The 17261-nt window shown below is 35.4% G+C and overlaps 1 protein-coding gene across 3 annotated transcripts in view; it reads left to right on the top strand.

The window, feature by feature from the left end:
- Window positions 1–17261, top strand: part of VPS13A (vacuolar protein sorting 13 homolog A) — a 266825-nt gene that overhangs the window by 210710 nt on the left and 38854 nt on the right. For all 3 annotated transcript variants that reach the window (XM_035029011.1, XM_035029013.1, XM_035029012.1), the window contains 14 exons: window positions 98–330; window positions 3295–3448; window positions 3960–4106; window positions 4308–4389; window positions 5441–5510; window positions 6343–6448; window positions 10862–10975; window positions 12269–12414; window positions 13531–13612; window positions 14669–14782; window positions 15635–15710; window positions 15799–15962; window positions 16489–16534; window positions 16641–16764. In XM_035029011.1, coding sequence (XP_034884902.1) covers window positions 98–330; window positions 3295–3448; window positions 3960–4106; window positions 4308–4389; window positions 5441–5510; window positions 6343–6448; window positions 10862–10975; window positions 12269–12414; window positions 13531–13612; window positions 14669–14782; window positions 15635–15710; window positions 15799–15962; window positions 16489–16534; window positions 16641–16764 — 1658 coding nt within the window. The remainder of the gene's footprint in view (window positions 1–97; window positions 331–3294; window positions 3449–3959; window positions 4107–4307; window positions 4390–5440; window positions 5511–6342; window positions 6449–10861; window positions 10976–12268; window positions 12415–13530; window positions 13613–14668; window positions 14783–15634; window positions 15711–15798; window positions 15963–16488; window positions 16535–16640; window positions 16765–17261) is intronic.

The raw sequence follows: 17261 nt of genomic DNA, 5'->3' as shown, positions 1-17261 counted from the left end.
TTGTCCAACCCTTTGAAGGAGTTACCGTTATAATTCTCATTTTTCAAATGTGGAATCTAGATTTCCTGTTGGTTAAGACTCTGATTTTTTGTTTTAGGATATGATGACACCTATAAATTTGGGGAAAAAGACCATTTATTTAGTTTCATTCTTTGAAGGCTTACAACGCATTATTTTATTCACTGAAGATCCAAGGGTATTTAAAGCAACATATGAAAGTGAGAAAGCAGAGTTAGCAGAGCAAGAAATTGTGTTGGCCTTACAAGATGTTGGAATTTCTCTCGTCAACAACTACACAAAGCAAGAAGTAGCCTATATTGGCATTACAAGGTTAGATACATTAAATTTTAAGTAATTAGTTCTTAATCATTAAGAACGGTGATAGTAAAATCTAAAATTATTGTTTAAATTTTGTGTTTTGACTATTATACTAAGCTAATGCTGATTTAAAAATGCTTTTGAGATTTTTTTTTTGCCTTTTGAGATAAAGATATGTCAGAAATCAAATTTATAAATCCGGTCTTATGTTGATGATCTCAGCTTTCAAAAAAGATTATTCAGCTTATCAAAAGTATACTTTATTTAACATGTCATAAGGAAATATTTAATTTTCTATTACTACCCACGGTCTAGGATACAGTGTAGATGCTCCATAAATAGTTGTTGGAGGAATAAAGCCAATCATTCTTTAACTTGAGCTTGACACTTTTAAGATACAATAAGATAATATGGAATATATCATTCCCCATGTAAATCATCACCAGTAAAACTATTCTTTATCCTTTAATATTCCTGTTCATAAATACTTAAGGTAAAATTAATTTGTATATATTAGTGCCTAATTTGAGAGCATTTATAGATTCCAGTCTGTATAACCAGGATAATGTAGTTTGAACCCTTGAGTTTAAGCTGTCACACAATTTAAAGGTATATGGTATAGGTTTAAATTTGTTTTTCTATATAAATTCATCTAGAAACGCCCTTGACTTTTCATTGAATGGAATCCATGCCATTTAAAAAGGAATATTAAAAACTATTTTTATTCTTAAGAAGTGTGTTTATTATTTTCTAAGTGCTATGCTAAATGATGTGAGTGCAAAGAGGAATAATACACAGTTCCTGCCTCTCTGTTTATTAAGTGAATATAAATTTTAGAGGGAATTAATAAATAGAATACTTAAATAACTTATATTTGTAAACGGGGTAATTTTAGAATGTAGATGGATGTTTTTATTCTGTATTTAAGTCTTTCAGCAGTTTTTCAGTGAGATTTGTTCCATCCCCTCTTAGATTACAATTTCACACTTTGTCTCATTTTAAACCCCTATTTTCTCTCATACCTCACTGCCCTGTATCCCATTTCAGTGAGAAAATGGAAGCAGTCAAAAGGGAATTTCCAAAGACCCACTCCCCCAAATCACAACTTTCTACCCATGAACATTTTTTACCTACACACTGTGCCAACATCTTCTCCACAGTTATCATAGATACATGTGCTCCTATTTAAAAATATTTTTCAACTTTGCACTCTATTCCATTTCCTCTTGCCTTCTTGAGACATTGATCCCACAATTCTTTCTCTCTCCTATATCAATAATTTTTGGCTCTCTTTTGGGTTATGCCCATTAGTATTATTTATCTCAACTTAAAAAATTCTCTTGAGCCTACTTTCCCTGCTACCCTCTGCCTACTTTTTAGCTTCCTTTTATAGCCAAACTCCTCAAAAGTGTTATCAGTTACAGAAGAGTTTAATATACTCACTATATCCAATAATTATTTTACCTGTTCTTTCTTTAACCACTCCAGCAGGAGTTTGCTGTCAATGCACCATGACACTGGTCTTGTCAAGATCACCAGAGACCAGTCCTCATGTTGCTTACGTTTACAGCACTTACACAGATCCCGTCTTTTTTTTTTTTTTTCCTCCTTGATAGTTTTTCTTTGCCTTGACTTTCAGGATACCTCACCATCTTGGTTTTTCTTTCTATCCCAGAATTCTCCACTTTATGTGTTCGTTCCTTGGCTACTTCTCAGCTGCTTAATACTGGGTGCCCTGGAGCCCTCAGACTTGAGTCCTCTTCTCTTCTCTGTTTCAAATACCACAATATATGCCAAAAAAATTTAGCAAATGTTTCTTTAACCAGAACTTTGTCCCGAACTCCACACTTGTATATCTACCACCTACACAAAATATCTACTCTTATATCTAAGAGACGTCTTAAACTTCATATGCGTAAAACCTGGTTCCTCATATCCTTCTACAAAACCTGCTTCCCCATTGGAGTTAATGACAACTCCCTCCTTCTGGTTGCTCAGGCAAAAAGCTTTGGAATCATCTTTGATTCCTCTCTTTATCTCACACTCCACATCTAATCCATCTAGAAGTTCTGTGCTGACCCTACCTTCAAGACAGACACAGGTCTGACCATTTTTTACTGCCTCACTGTTCTACCCTAGGTAGAGCCATCACCGTTTTTCTCCTGACTTATTCCATTAAACTCCTAACCAGTTTTCCTGCTTCTGACCTTCATCCCCACCCCTTCCCCTCTCTCCCAGAACACAGTGTATTCTTTATAAAGCTTAAGTCAGATCACGTTGATGATCTCATCTTTCAGTGATTTCTCATTTCACAATAAAACTCAGTCTTTACAATATTCTATAAGGCTTTACATTATCTGGCTTCCCACTGTCTGTCTTACTTCATCTTCTACCCTTAGTGTGTTCCAGACCTGCCTGCCTTCTTGCTCTTCTTTGTACACTATAGGCGTGCTCTGCTTTTGAGTCTTTGCTGTAGCTAGTCCCTGTCCCAGGAATGCTTTTCTCTTGTCTGCTGGGTAACTCCCTTCTCTGCTGTGAGGTTGCTGAAGTCCCGTCTTGTCAGTGACACCCTGGCTGAGCACTCTGTTTCAATACTGCAGCCCCCATCACTTGGCATATCTCAGTACTCCAGATCACTCACCCTGTCTTACTTTTTCTTTTTTCAAAAGCATTTTCACTTCTTAACTATATTATAATATACAAATTTATTATATTTACTATTTATGGGTCTGTCACTCCACTAAAATAAAGCTCTAGGATGGCAAGGATGTTTACTGATAATATCTCTACCACCTAAATAGTGTCTGGGTAAAAGTCTAAGTATTGATTGAATTCTTATTTTTAAATCTGTAGTGTACTTGCATATAACTGAGGATATTGTAAAATTTTACTGAAGGTTTTGCAATTCATGTAATAAACCAGGTAAAATGAAAATGTTTATAAATTAGCACCATGATTTTTGCTTTCATATATAAGTTCTGATGTGGTTTGGGAGACAAAGCCCAAGAAGAAGGCAAGATGGAAGCCAATGAGTGTAAAGCACACTGAGAAGTTAGAGAAAGAATTTAAGGAATATACTGAATCTTCACCTTCAGAAGATAAGGTTGTTGAATTGGACACTAACATTCCGGTAATATTTTTAAGTACTGATGTGAAGTGTTAATTTTTACCTGTTGTAATTAGATGAATCACTGGTGAACTTTTAAGGAAAGTCTGGTTTCCTTACAAAACAGTGAATTCTGTCATATATACTTTATACAAAATACTTTAAAGGAATAGTTGTCTGTATTAACAACTCAGACTTTCTCTTAAGATGCGAATGAGATCTATTCCTTAGTTAACAAGAAGCCAATATGTTGTTTTACTTATTTTACTTTTTATTTTTTCTTTTACCACTTTATTTTTTAGTAAATTTATATAAAAAGCGATACAACTAAGTTGTAAGGATTATATGAACATTTTTGTGAGTTGTATTGGAAAGATCCAGTCTAAACCTAGTCAAATTGTAAAGATCCAGTCTAATCAACTATTTAGGCTGCTGTTTTAATTAACATTATCTTTAAAGTTTTCGGTACAAATTTCTAATTTTAATTATGAATACAGAGAAATACAACAGTCTGGGGGGGGGCGGTATTTTTCAGGTTCGCTTCACACCTAGTGGTACTAACATGAAAATTCTGCAGCCACATGTAATAGCTATAAGAAGAAATTATCTTCCAGCATTGAAAGTAGAATATAGCACATCCGCACATCAGTCATCATTTAGAATTCAAGTTTACAGAATACAGGTGAGTCTGAAAAGATAGTCAAATTGTATTCTTAAGGAACATAGCAATAAACCAAATGTATTCCCATGGTCTCTCTTACCTAGTACTTCAGTTTCAGTGTTGATCTAGACTGCTTGATTCCTTCTACTTATTAAATCCTGTTATTCTAGTCGGGTTCTGTAATTAACATATTAATATACTGACCTGTCTTTATTTTCTTAGATCCAAAACCAGATACATGGTGCTATATTTCCATTTGTGTTTTATCCAATTAAACCTCCCAAGTCGGTCACCATGGATTCAGGTTTGTTTATATTTTTAGATTGCCATAAAAATGTTTATATTCTCTGTATGATTTATTTTATTAAAAAAACACGAAACCATTCTCAAGTTTAGTTTCTGTGGGATCATTAGAAAATTAAACCTCTTGGGCGCCTGGGTGGCTCAGTTGGTTAAGCGACTGCCTTCGGCTCAGGTCATGATCCTGGAGTCCTGGGATCGAGTCCCGCATCGGGCTCCCTGCTCAGCGGGGAGTCTGCTTCTCCCTCTGACCCTCTCCCCTCTCATGTGCTCTCTCTCATTCTCTCTCTCTCAAATAAATAAATAAAATCTTTAAAAAAAAAAAAAAGAAAATTAAACCTCTTGTAAAGGAACAAGTACTCAACTAAGGTCAACAACACATTGAATTCTGAGGAGAAGATTAATTAGGAATATATATTTAAATTTTTAGAAATATTACTGATTTGTAAATTCCTGATTTAAAAGCCACCAGGACCTTTGAATAAATTGTGAAGAAAATCAAATTCAGAGTGGTTTCTGACCATGGAAAATGTCCTGTATTCTCCAGATGAGTGTAATGACAAGTCTATTCTTCCATCCTCTGCTTCTCCCTCGAATTCCTTCTTTCTCTGTTATCCCTCTTCCCCTTTCTCTTTCCTCCCTCCTGCCCTTGCTTCCCACCCGCCACCTCCACACCACTGGCTCTGAACTATCTAAGGCGGTATTGATAATCTGCTTGGAAGCTGTTCACCATTGCACATGCCCAAGCCCCTCTACCTGGAAGCCCAGGACAAGACCCTGAAATCTGTGTTTTCACAGTGTTTCCCTGGTGATTCTAATGCATACTTCTACTTTAAAATTGCTAATTTAAGGATTTATCCTTAAAGTGAATACAGATACTTAAAAAAAAACATCCTGGGGTCTGAAATAAGACTGTAATCAATCTTACAAATAGTAATTTTAATTGACATTCATGATTTAGTATATCTCCATTGTGATGTGTATTAAATTGCAAGAAAATGCTTATCTTTTGCTTAAAGCATCATGGGATTAATCCTATTTATTAACTTTTGTAGCTCCAAAGCCCTTTACAGATGTCAGTATTGTCATGAGATCTGCAGGGCATTCCCAAATATCACGTATTAAGTAAGTGTCTTAATATATTTCTGTGTGTTTATTTAATGTTTTGATTTAAATATGTGAATTAATTATACTCTCTAAAGAATCGATTTCAGGTGAGGCAAAGGTTTACATGCAAAATATTAAATTATAAAGATCATTAGGAAAATCTGTTTTATAATCTTGAAGAGTCAGAAGGCTGTGAATGAAATGTACTTGTATTTTATTTATTGTTTTCTCATTTTTCTATAATTACTGCATATTGTTTTAGAAACAAGAAAAAATGGTATCTTAAAATTGTCACCACCCAGTCTAAGAAATAGAATATTGACAGAAACATCCATTGATATATTACTCCCCTATTTCTTGTTTTCTCCACCCTGTCAACCACGATAAACACTAACTTCATCCCTTATGTTTTAAAATATAATTTCATTCCACATATGTACCTAAACACATATGTGTTTACCACATATGTACCTTCTTAGTTTTCCTTTTTTCATTAAAAAAAATTTTTTTTTTTGTTAAACTGAATGTGTACTTTTAGGACTGGATTTTTTCATTCAACTTTTTACCAAAATTTATTATTTTTGCTGTATTCGCTAGAGTTTATTATCACTAATGTATAATAATCTGCTCTATGACTATATACCACAGTTTACTTATCAGTTTTCTCTTCATAGGCATTTTCACATTTTGAGTTGGTTGGTATTATGAACAATGTTGCCATGACATTTTTGTTCATTTAGAAAATCCTAAATTTCAACATTCTAATAGTTATCTAATGCTTTTTTTCTCACCTGATTTTCTTAATGCACTTAATCGATGGTTTTTAAATGTTTTCTACTTTGTATTATAGGTATTTCAAGGTGTTGATCCAAGAAATGGACCTCAGGTTAGATCTTGGGTTTGTCTATGCTTTAGCAGAACTTATGACAGAAGCCGAAGTGACTGAAAAAACCGAGGTAAGATTCAGAATGATAGCATTGACGGGAAGGGTTGGGGAAGGAGGAGAACTAAAAGAATTATAAATTTTTAAAGATATTAAAATGGTTTCGATCCATCTTAAAAATAAAGTTTTTAAATTTTTCTTATGCTGCTATGGTGGGTAAATTGGTAGAAATCCCATTTTCAGATTATAGATGAAGAAAGCAAGACAAGTTAAAATAGCCTTATGAAGGTGAGTTAGCGAATAGGAAAGGTTTTAGGCCAGTAGTAGGGAGAAGTAGTCATGGTTCACATCACTGTTTTTTCCTATTTTATTTTCCTGAGTTACTTCTGTTTTGATTAATAACTTAGAAATTTGGGTGTGACAAGAATATTCAGTGAGAGAAGGGATAAAAATAAAAGGTAGTATCTTATGATGGAAAGACTGTAAAATCACAGTGATAGGGTAGCTCGGATCTGATCTCTTTTTCAGCTGTCTTCATATAAAGAACTCTGAAGATAGTATAAATTATGTGGATAAGGACAAAAATATACTTTTTTTTTCTTTTAATAGCAGTTTATTGAAATACAGTTCACACATCATACATTTTAATCATTTGTGGTGGACAGTTCAGTGGTTTTTAATGTATTTACAGAATTGTACAACCATCATTACTGTCTCATTCCAGAACATTTTCATCCACACAAAAAAGAAACCATCCCAGTCTCATACAACCACTAATGTACTTTGTCTATAGGATTTCTTCTTCTAGATATGTGGAATCATCCACTTGTAGTTTTTTTAATGGGCTTCTTACACTTAGCATAATGTTTACAGAGTTCATTCAAGTTGTAGCATGTTTCAGTACGTCATTCCTTTTTATGGCCAACTAATATTCTATTGTTATGGATATATTCCATATTATGTATATCCAGGACTCTGTGGATATGCCACATTTTGTTTATCCATTCATCAGTTAGGGATGTTTGGGCTGTTTCCACATTTTGGCTATTGTGAATAATACTGCTATGAATATTTGTAAAGTTTGAAATCATAAAAAATGTATGATTCTTAATGCATCATCATCAACACTTGTTTTCGTCTATCCTTTGGATTTTAGCCATCGTAGTGGGTGTGAAGTAGTGTATCATTGTGATTTTGATTTACTTGTACCTGATGAGTAATGATGTTGGGCATCTTTTGATGTGTTGATGTACCACTTACATATTTTCTACAGAGAAATGTCTGTTCAGATCCTTTGCCTTTGTTAAATAGGTTGTCTCCTTTTTATTGAATTGTAATATTCTGAATACAAGTCCCATACCAGATAAATGATTTGCAAATATTTTCTCTCATTCTGTGTGTTGTGTTTTACTTCCTGATGTCTTTTGAAGCACAAAAGCTTAATGATAATGAAATCCAAATTCTTTTTAGTTGTTGTTCATGTTTTTGGTGTCATCTTTAAGAGTCCTTTGCCAGATCTAAGGATGCTTGACCAACTGTTCCACCCAGGCACCCCAACTATTAATCTTATCAGCGTCCTCTTGTATGTAATAAGTTGCTTTTCTCTTCTTGTTTTTAAGATTTTCTCCTTGTCTTTGACTTTCAGCAGTTTAACTGTTATGTATCTGTTGTGAACCTCTTTCCATTTATGCACTAGGAGTTCATTTGGCCTCCTGGATATGTTACTGTTTTTCATTGAATTTAGAAAGTGTTCAGCTATTTCTTCGCATATTTTTTCTACTTTTTCTCTCTTTTCTCCTTCCGATACTCCCATATTGTATATGTTAGTATGCTTAATGGTGTACCACATTTCTGAGACTGCTGATTTTTCCTCTGTTCTCCAGATTGCATAATCTTTAACACTTCAAGTTCATGATGAAACAATGCATTTAATTTAGCATATAATGAAGTGTTTATATTTCTTCTGTCAGCTCAAATACACTGTTAGGTTCTTCTAGTGAATCTTCCATTTCTGTTACAGTTCTCAATTCCAGAATTTCTAATAGGTTTTTTAATATATAATTTTTCTCTATCTGTATTGCTATATTATTCTGTTTGATAAGACATGGTCATCATAATTTCTTTTACTTTTCTAAATATGGTTTTCTCTAGTTCTTTAGATTTTATTTATTTATTTGGTAGAGAGCATGAGAGAGCACATGCAGGGGGAACAGCACAGGCAGAGGGAGAAGCAGACTCCCCGCTGAGCAGGGAGCCCCATGTGGGCTCAATCCCAGGACCCTGGGACCATGACCCGAGCCGAAGGCAGTTGCTTAACCGTCTGAGCCCCCCAGGCACCCCAGATTTTCTTTAGTTCTTTGAACATATTTACAGTGGTTACTTGGAAGTATTTTTCTTTCAATCCAGTCTGGTCACATCTCACATGCAGTTTCTTTTGTCTAGTTTTTTCCCAGTGTATGGGTCATACATTCCTATGTCTTTGCATATATCATCATTTTTGGTTGGGAACTGGACATTTTAGATGATACACTATAAAAACTGGCTACCGGTTCCTCTTTCTCCAAAGCTTATTGTTATTAGCTTATTTGTTCATTCTATGACTGGTTAGATTTTTTTATTGAAGTCTATCCTACCCACACCCCTGACTTTTCCTGCATTCTTAAGCTTTTGGTGTTGCTCCTCAGAGAGGTGAAGATCTGGGATACCCACCCTTACCCTAGAATAAGTGGTTTTGGGGCGGGGCCCTCTTTCCTCTCTTTTCACAACCACGCCTAGCTATTGAGCTCCACTAATTGCTGGCTGATTGCTTTATTTTTTTTTCCCACAGTACCTTAGGCCATAAATTGTTCTGCAAACTAATCTAATCAAACTTGGGCTTTTTTTTTTTTTTTTTTTCTTTTTTGAAGGAATTGATCTGGAGATCAGTGTTTGATATTTGTTCTAGCCCCAGGGGGACCCCTTTAAACTGTCTCTTTCCCCATTTTGCTCATGAAAACTAAGAGACCTAGAGTTTAGCCTGTATCTTCATTGAATCAGTGATTTTCCTTATAGTTACCTTTCCCTATGACATTCACTGTTTCCTAAAGCTCAGGCTTCAACTTCTTCACACTCTCTTGCAGTTGAAGGCAGTTTCTTTGGGAAAAGATAGGAGTTAAAGTTTCCTTGTCCCCCAGGTAAAACTATCTGAACCAGAGCTTCAGAGCGGTGGTTGGAACAAGAGCGATGAGAACCCAGTATTCTCATCGGTATCACACCCACTTAGAGCCTTTGTTCCCATGAGTAGAGGCTGGGCAGCAGGATGGAAGCTCCCACATCCCCCATAATGTAGCATTAGCAGCTGGTAACTGGGGGCAGGATAAGAAATGCTGACATCTTATGCCTCCTGGGAAGAAAGTATTCCTGACTGGAGACTGGGCAGAGAGGGAGCTTTGTGTTCTTGAGTATAGCAGTCTAGAGTAGAGTTATGGCTTGTTGAACTAGGAGGGGGATCTGAGAGAATGGTACTTGTTCAAATACTTACAGATTCACTTTTCTTACCAAATTTTTGTAGATTTTTCTTGAAAAGATGTTTTATTTGCTTATACCATTAGGTTCATTCATAGAGGCCTTAAATGTTTTTTTATTTTAATTTTTTAAATATTTATTTATTTTAGAAAGAGCAAGCATGCAGTGGGGGCATAGGGGGAGGGAGAGAATCTCAAGCAGACTCCCCACTGAGTGTGGACCCTAATGCAGGGCTCCGTCCCATGACCCCAAGATCATGACCTGAGCCAAAACCAAGAGTCAGATGCTTAATCAACTGAGCCACCCAGGCACCCAAATGTTTTTTAATTTCACCAGTTTCACTGGGGAGCTGGTCTAAAGAACCCTTCACACTGTCATCCCAAAAGTCAATTTCCAGATCCTATACTTTTAATAAGGCTATCATTTTATTATTGATGATAGGTCAAAATGTGAATGTTGGGGCCATTTCTCAACATACAGAAGTAACTTAAATGTGTGTTTAAAAGAGAATTAATGTTGATTATCAAGAATGAAAGCCATAATCATCACTTCATACAACATCATTTTCAGTGCCTTCCCCTTTTTGATTATATCATGGGCCTCTGTAGATGTCAGCGAGGTATTTACTAAAAAGCTACAAATGAACTATGATTATATTTAAAGAAACAAATATTCCTAAGAAAGTGTTGGTGCACTAGATTATCATAGCCTTTTGGGATAACTCTGTAGTCCCAAGAAGAAAAGCTTAGTGTTTTTTAATGGATTAGATGGGAACAAAGAAGATATGCTTATCAATTTGTGAGTTAGGGACAAAGCTTTACTAACAGGTGTTAGGTTCCCTTCTCATGCAATAACTTTCTAGTCATGAACAGTGTTGAATATGGATGTTACAGGGGAGTGTTCTGCAGTGTCTGAGCTGTTGACTTAAATGCCTCATACAGATAGATCCTTTAAGTTGTTAATACTTTTTGTTTCTTTATAGATTGAACTTTTTCATAAAGATATAGAAGCTTTCCAAGAAGAATATAAAACAGCTTCATTAGCAGATTCATCACAAGTCAGTCTCTATGAATACTTCCATATATCTCCTATCAAGGTAGGGGAAATAGAAGTCATTTTTATTATTCTCGATAATCTAGGTAATAGCAAATTGACTTGATCTGTTTGGGGAGACGAGCATATAAATTATGTTCTCTAATAGTATATAAATTCTGTAAGTAAAGTAGCAGGAATAGTCCTTTGAAATTTTTATTTATACTTCTAACAGTTTTTCACTATATAGAAATAATATTGGAGCCACCAACAACATGTGTTTATATGTTTATATCGTGACCTAACATTTTGTTACCTTAGTTTTCTGTTAACGTATTTAATGACGGTTTTCAGAATTTTGTGTGTGTCTGTTTATTGGTACAATTGACATATACATTAGTTTCAGATGTATAAGGTAATGATTTGATATTTGTATACACTGTGAAATGATCACCACAATAAGTTAGTTACCATCCATCACCACACAGTGTTAAAAGAAGTTTTTCTTATGATGAGAACTTTAGGATTTATTTATTCTCTTAACAACTTTCAAATAATGCACTACAGTATTACTAACTATAGTCTGTAAGTTTTAAATTAACTCATGAAGTAACCTTGATTTAAGAAGTGAAGACTGAATGGAACTAAATATAAGTTCTTAACACAGAGTTTCTGAATTATGTAACACTAAAGAAAATTATTGTATAGCTGTACATACATATACACACATACATAAATGCATACAATACAAAAATGTGAAAGTTTGTTTTAACTGATTTCGACATGTTAACTTAATTCTAATAGTTGAAACACTATTTGAGTTATTTTCAACAACTTCAAGTTCTAGATTATTATTTTTAAAAAATGTATAAAAATTATTATTTTCACAGCTTTACCAAAAGAATTGGATTGAACCTAAATACTGTATTAGCTTATATTGCTGAATTTAAAAATTAAATAGAGCTGTATTCAATTTTAAATTCTTGTAACTTTTCACTTAATAATTTCAGCATAGGGGCACCTGGGTGGCTCAGTTGGTTAAGCGACTGCCTTCAGCTCAGGTCATGGTCCCAGGGTCCTGGGATCGAGCCCCGCATCGGGCTCCCTGCTCTGCAGGAAGCCTGCTTCTCCCTCTCCCACTCCCCCTGCTTGTGTTCCCTCTCTCGCTGTGTCTCTCTCTGTCAAATGAATAAATAAAATCTTTAAAAAAAATAATAATAATAATAATAATTTCAGCATAATCCAGGTAACTTTGAAATCTTATGGTGTAGTAAATTTAAAATAAGATTAAATTTTAAAAGTTAAAATTGTCATCTTGAAGATAGTGCTTTAAATATTTATCTCTTTATCTCTTTAGTTGCATTTAAGTGTTTCACTGAGTTCGGGCAGAGAAGAAGCTAAAGATTCAGAACAACAGGAAGGACTGATGGCCGTTCGTTCTTTAAATCTTTTGCTGAAGAGTATTGGTGCCACCCTTACGGATGTACAAGATGTAGTTTTTAAGTATGTTTAATATTCAAATCTATAAATTGATGAAAAGTCCATTTTATATTTACCTAAAAACTTTACAAGTGAAAAAGTGTGTAAAGGATATGAGAGGTCATAGACAGATAGGGGTTACTATTAAATAATTTCCTTAAGAAAGAGGGAGAGAGGCCATACAAGTTTGTGCATCATACAAGGCCTTTCTGGCCTACAGAAGGACTCCTAAGAAGCTGTGTATGCCCGAAGGTATGGTGATTAAGCCACGTGGCCTCAAGGCTTCTAGGATCGAGATTCTTCAGAACATATGTGACTAGAACAAAATGAATGGCATGATAGGGGAAGTGAAGGGATTCGTTTAAATGTTACAGCCAAGAATATACATTTTAATGTGAGTCATAATGGAAGCTATTAGAGTATCTGAAGGGAGACTTCAGATGAGAGGGACCTTTTCAGGTAGCACCCAGAATTGTTATTAAGGACTGTAGTAAGAATCAGTGAGTCCAGTAGGATGTAACTCTAAATCTAGATAAAGTTAGGTAACAGTCAAATTAAAGAATATAGGTTTGAAGACGTTGGGAATAGAATGAGATTTCTCATCCAGCTTCTGTCTTACCAGCTAACAGAGAGCTTCCCAAGCAGTGGATCCGTATATGCTGTGAATAGGTTAGCAGTCAACCGACCTTGGTTCCTCAGCTGTCAGCTGATCAGACGGGATCTGCCGCAGCTGAAGTCTGGCTGTTCCTGAGCAGCCTCTTCCATTCACCTCAGTGTGCCAGACATTTTCTGTGTGGGCCATGACAGGGCAGAGTTGAAAAATCCAGTCCATGTCTCTGAGTGAGATCCAGAGGGTCTCTGAATCCGCTAAAGGATGTAGTAATACGTATATATTGGTTGCTTTTCTGAGGATAAGATCCATAGCTCTCATGAGAGTCTTAAAGGGTTCTTTGACCAGAATGAGCATATGTAAAAGAGCATGTTTTCTGATTGGCTTGGGAAATGTACGGAAAGGAAAGACTGAGAGAAAAATTCTAAAGAAAATGAAACCATTCGTGAATATTAAAAAAATTCTCTTCCCCTCTCTCCCTCTTCCTCTCCTTCTACCCACACCCTCACACATATTTATGTGTATTTCAGGCTTGCATTTTTTGAACTGAACTATCAGTTCCATACAGCATCTGAACTACAGTCTGAAGTAATAAGACACTATTCGAAACAGGTTTGTCTGAGATTATTTTTTTAAAGGGACAGATTGATATATTGAAACTGTGTCTGTACATGTATAATGTAGATTTGACGAGAAAGTGAATAACCATTTTCAAAATCTTAAAAATTTTTTTTTCTCAGAATTGAGAAAGAAATTGAGCCGTGCCACCATTTCAGTTTTTTGCCTTTCTGTTTTTTAGCCACGGACAGAAATGTTTTCTGGGTATGTGTGGACTTAAACAAGTATCTTTAAATAAAATATTGACTAATGCACCAAACTTCAAAAAAATAGTTTCAAGGGAAACTATTAGTAACTAACTGAATATAGGCTATTTTTAATGTTACTATGTTGTTGAGTCAGGTATGTTATTTTAATGGATTTTTTTTCCCACCTTTAGCAAGACTCCAGTATCTTAGGATATAACTTACAGAGTGTCTGAGACAGCTGTTCTGTAGTGGACAGAACACTAAGCCTGATTCAAGGTGTCTGGGTTTGGAGTCCAGTGTTGCTGTTTACCTACTATGTGACCCTGGGCATCATTTGACCTGTATGTTTCTCCAGTCTATAAAATGATGGTGGTAATGGCAACTGTCACACATAGTTGTAAAAGTGAAAGCATTTTGAGTATTCTAAAGCTTTATGTAAATATGTCGTATTATTTCTAATACTCTAACACCAAATAACTTTTTAAAAACAAAACTAGTGAGCGCCTGGGTGGCTCAGTCGTTAAGCGTCTGCCTTCGGCTCAGGTCATGGTCCCAGGGTCCTGGGATCGAGCCCCACATCGGGCTCCCTGCTCGGCGGGAAGCCTGCTTCTCCCTCTCCCACTCCCCCTGCTTGTGTTCCCTCTCTCACTGTGTCTCTCTCTGTCAAATAAATTAAAAATCTTAAAAAAAAAAAAAAAAAGAAAGAAACTAAAAACTAGTGATAAATAGGCTGATATGGTGTAGGTGTTGAAATTGGTGATAAGGATGTTAGCCTAAAAAAAAAAAAACTGGGTGTGTGTACTGAATATTGAAATTTTTTTCTGATTGACTAAATTGATTAATGTTTGTATTTCATTTTTAGGCCATTAAGCAAATGTATGTACTCATTCTTGGACTTGAAGTTTTGGGAAATCCCTTTGGCTTGATAAGAGAATTTTCTGAAGGTGTGGAAGCATTTTTTTATGAACCTTACCAGGTAATAAAATACATATTCTTGCATTGTGTAATACATCACTAATACTTTTGAACAAGTAACGCATTCCAAATTGTTAACTTAGAACGTAGGTGTAAGCAGATTTGGGAGACACAACGAAAGAATGTGATTTTGCAGCAGAGAATGGTTAAAAGGTTTTGAGAAATTTGGAGGGAAATTTTAACCTTTTCCCTCAAAATTTAAACCTAAGACTTTATACTAAGATATACTGAAATGTAAGTATTCTGTTGGAATATTAAAGGTGGGTAAACTTTTTCTGTAGTAGAAGTAAGATCACCATGGGCAGGCAGTCTTGCTTTGCACTGTTGTGTGGGACAGTAAAAATAACTGCAGGCAGACACTGTGCAAAGTAGTCTTAACCATTGGCAAAAATTATGATTATTTTGCGTCCCTTAACATTTTTTGTTAAAATATTCAAATCTCTCCTACTTTGACTTTTAAATGTAGAGGGTAATGAAAAAGTGAAACTGTTACTTACATTGTATAGTATAATTTAAAACATAAGAAATATTAAGAATTAAAGTGCAGTTATTTCTTTTACAAAAACTATCAAGAGTAGTTTGTGCTTATGTTCTCATCCTGTAACTTACAGTTTGGAGCAAACATGTTTTGTACACACTGGTGAATAGTCCTATTCCTGAGTTTGGATCAACTTATTCTTTGTACTTTCAATGTCGCGAAATATCTCTGAGAATTTTGTTCATGTGAAGTTTTTGCTGGTGTCACTGCCTCTGGGATATTTTTATTTTTGTCACTGCTGCTTTCTTCATTTATATCAATAAGTTCACCTTTAAAAGAAAATGTAACCTTTGTTGTTATTATTTGACCCTTTAGGGAGCCATCCAGGGTCCCGAAGAGTTTGTGGAGGGGATGGCATTAGGACTGAAGGCACTAGTTGGTGGAGCTGTTGGTAAGAAAGAGAATGCCTACCAGGTATGATTATGCTAGAAAGTAATGATACCTTTGCTTTTACTAAAAATAATGACCATTTCTGCTAGGTGGATTAGCTGGTGCTGCCTCCAAAATCACCAGTGCTATGGCTAAGGGGGTGGCAGCCATGACTCTGGATGAAGACTATCAACAGAAGAGAAGAGAGGCCATGAACAAGCAACCAGCTGGTCTCAGAGAAGGCATCACTCGTGGAGGAAAAGGCTTAGTGTCTGTAAGAAATTTCCCAGGGTTGTGAACCCATCAGGGATTATCTTATTTTTTTTTTTTTTTTTTAAGATTTTATTTATTTGAGAGAGAGCATGAGCAGGAGGGAGGGTCAGAGGGAGAGGGACAAGCAGACTCCCTGCTGAGCAGGGAGCCCGACCCGGGGCTCAGTCCCAGGACCTGAGCCGAAGGCAGACACTTACCCGGCTGAGCCACCCAGGTGCTCCTCAGGGAATGTCTTTTAAAGCTACATTCTTCAAATAAGAAAATAGACATTTAACTTGCATTCCTTCAAGCATTATTTAGATATTGGAGGAGCAGTGAGTTGTGTCCTATATAAAATGTCAGTAGCCTCTAAAGCATTCTCTTTAGCTTAGATAATTAGGCAATGTATTTCTAGATGTATTTCTGTTTCAGTGCTTTCTAGATTCTTACGGTATCTAGAAAGCAGAACTGTCTATTTTTTTGTAAGCCAGACTTGGTTCTTTAACATCATGTCAAAGTATAAATTTTCAATTATGCTTTTCCTCTAGGGTTTTGTAAGTGGCATAACAGGAATTGTTACAAAACCAATCAAAGGCAAGTATATTCCTTTGGGTGATCTATATTACCAGGTCTTTCACAAATTGATTCTGTTTTCGTTCTTGATCCACTTGCCTAAACCTTTGTCTTTTTTTCTTTCTAGGAGCTCAAAAAGAAGGAGCAGCTGGTTTCTTTAAAGGTGTTGGGAAAGGTTTAGTTGGAGCAGTGGCAAGGCCAACGGGAGGCATCATAGACATGGCCAGCAGTACATTTCAGGGAATAAAAAGGTAAGTTCTCTTTGGTGGAAGATACGAGTAAAATGCTTAAAACTGAGAAATAAAATAAATCAGCTGTTTGACTTAAGGCCCTTAGTTTTGAACCTTATAATATGGCAAGTTATGTATCATCTTCCTAATTCCCTTTTAAGTTGTTTCCTTTGTATCATTTCAACATTAGGAGCTCTCCTCTATTGGTCGTTCATTCCCAGCAGCCTTGGCAGGAAAGGCTTGGCAAGTTAAGCAAGCTTTTACTTACTTATTATCAGTACATTATAATAATGTAATGCCATATATATAATAAACATATAATATATATATGTAATGCTATCTACATAAATAATAATGTAATGCTGCATATATAAACACACACACACCCCTCCATGAGTTATAAAATTAGCAAATATAATTAAGAAGTAAAGAAGGGCATTTTATATTCCTGGTTCAAACTCAGCTTGTGTTCCCCTCCCTTTATGATCTTACTTTGTTATGAAACTATTAACATCTAT

The sequence above is a fragment of the Mirounga leonina genome, unplaced genomic scaffold (assembly GCF_011800145.1).
Source record: "Mirounga leonina isolate KUSES-001 unplaced genomic scaffold, KU_Mleo_1.0 Mir_224, whole genome shotgun sequence".
NCBI lineage: Eukaryota > Metazoa > Chordata > Mammalia > Carnivora > Phocidae > Mirounga > Mirounga leonina.
This window is presented reverse-complemented; position numbering and strand designations above follow the sequence as displayed.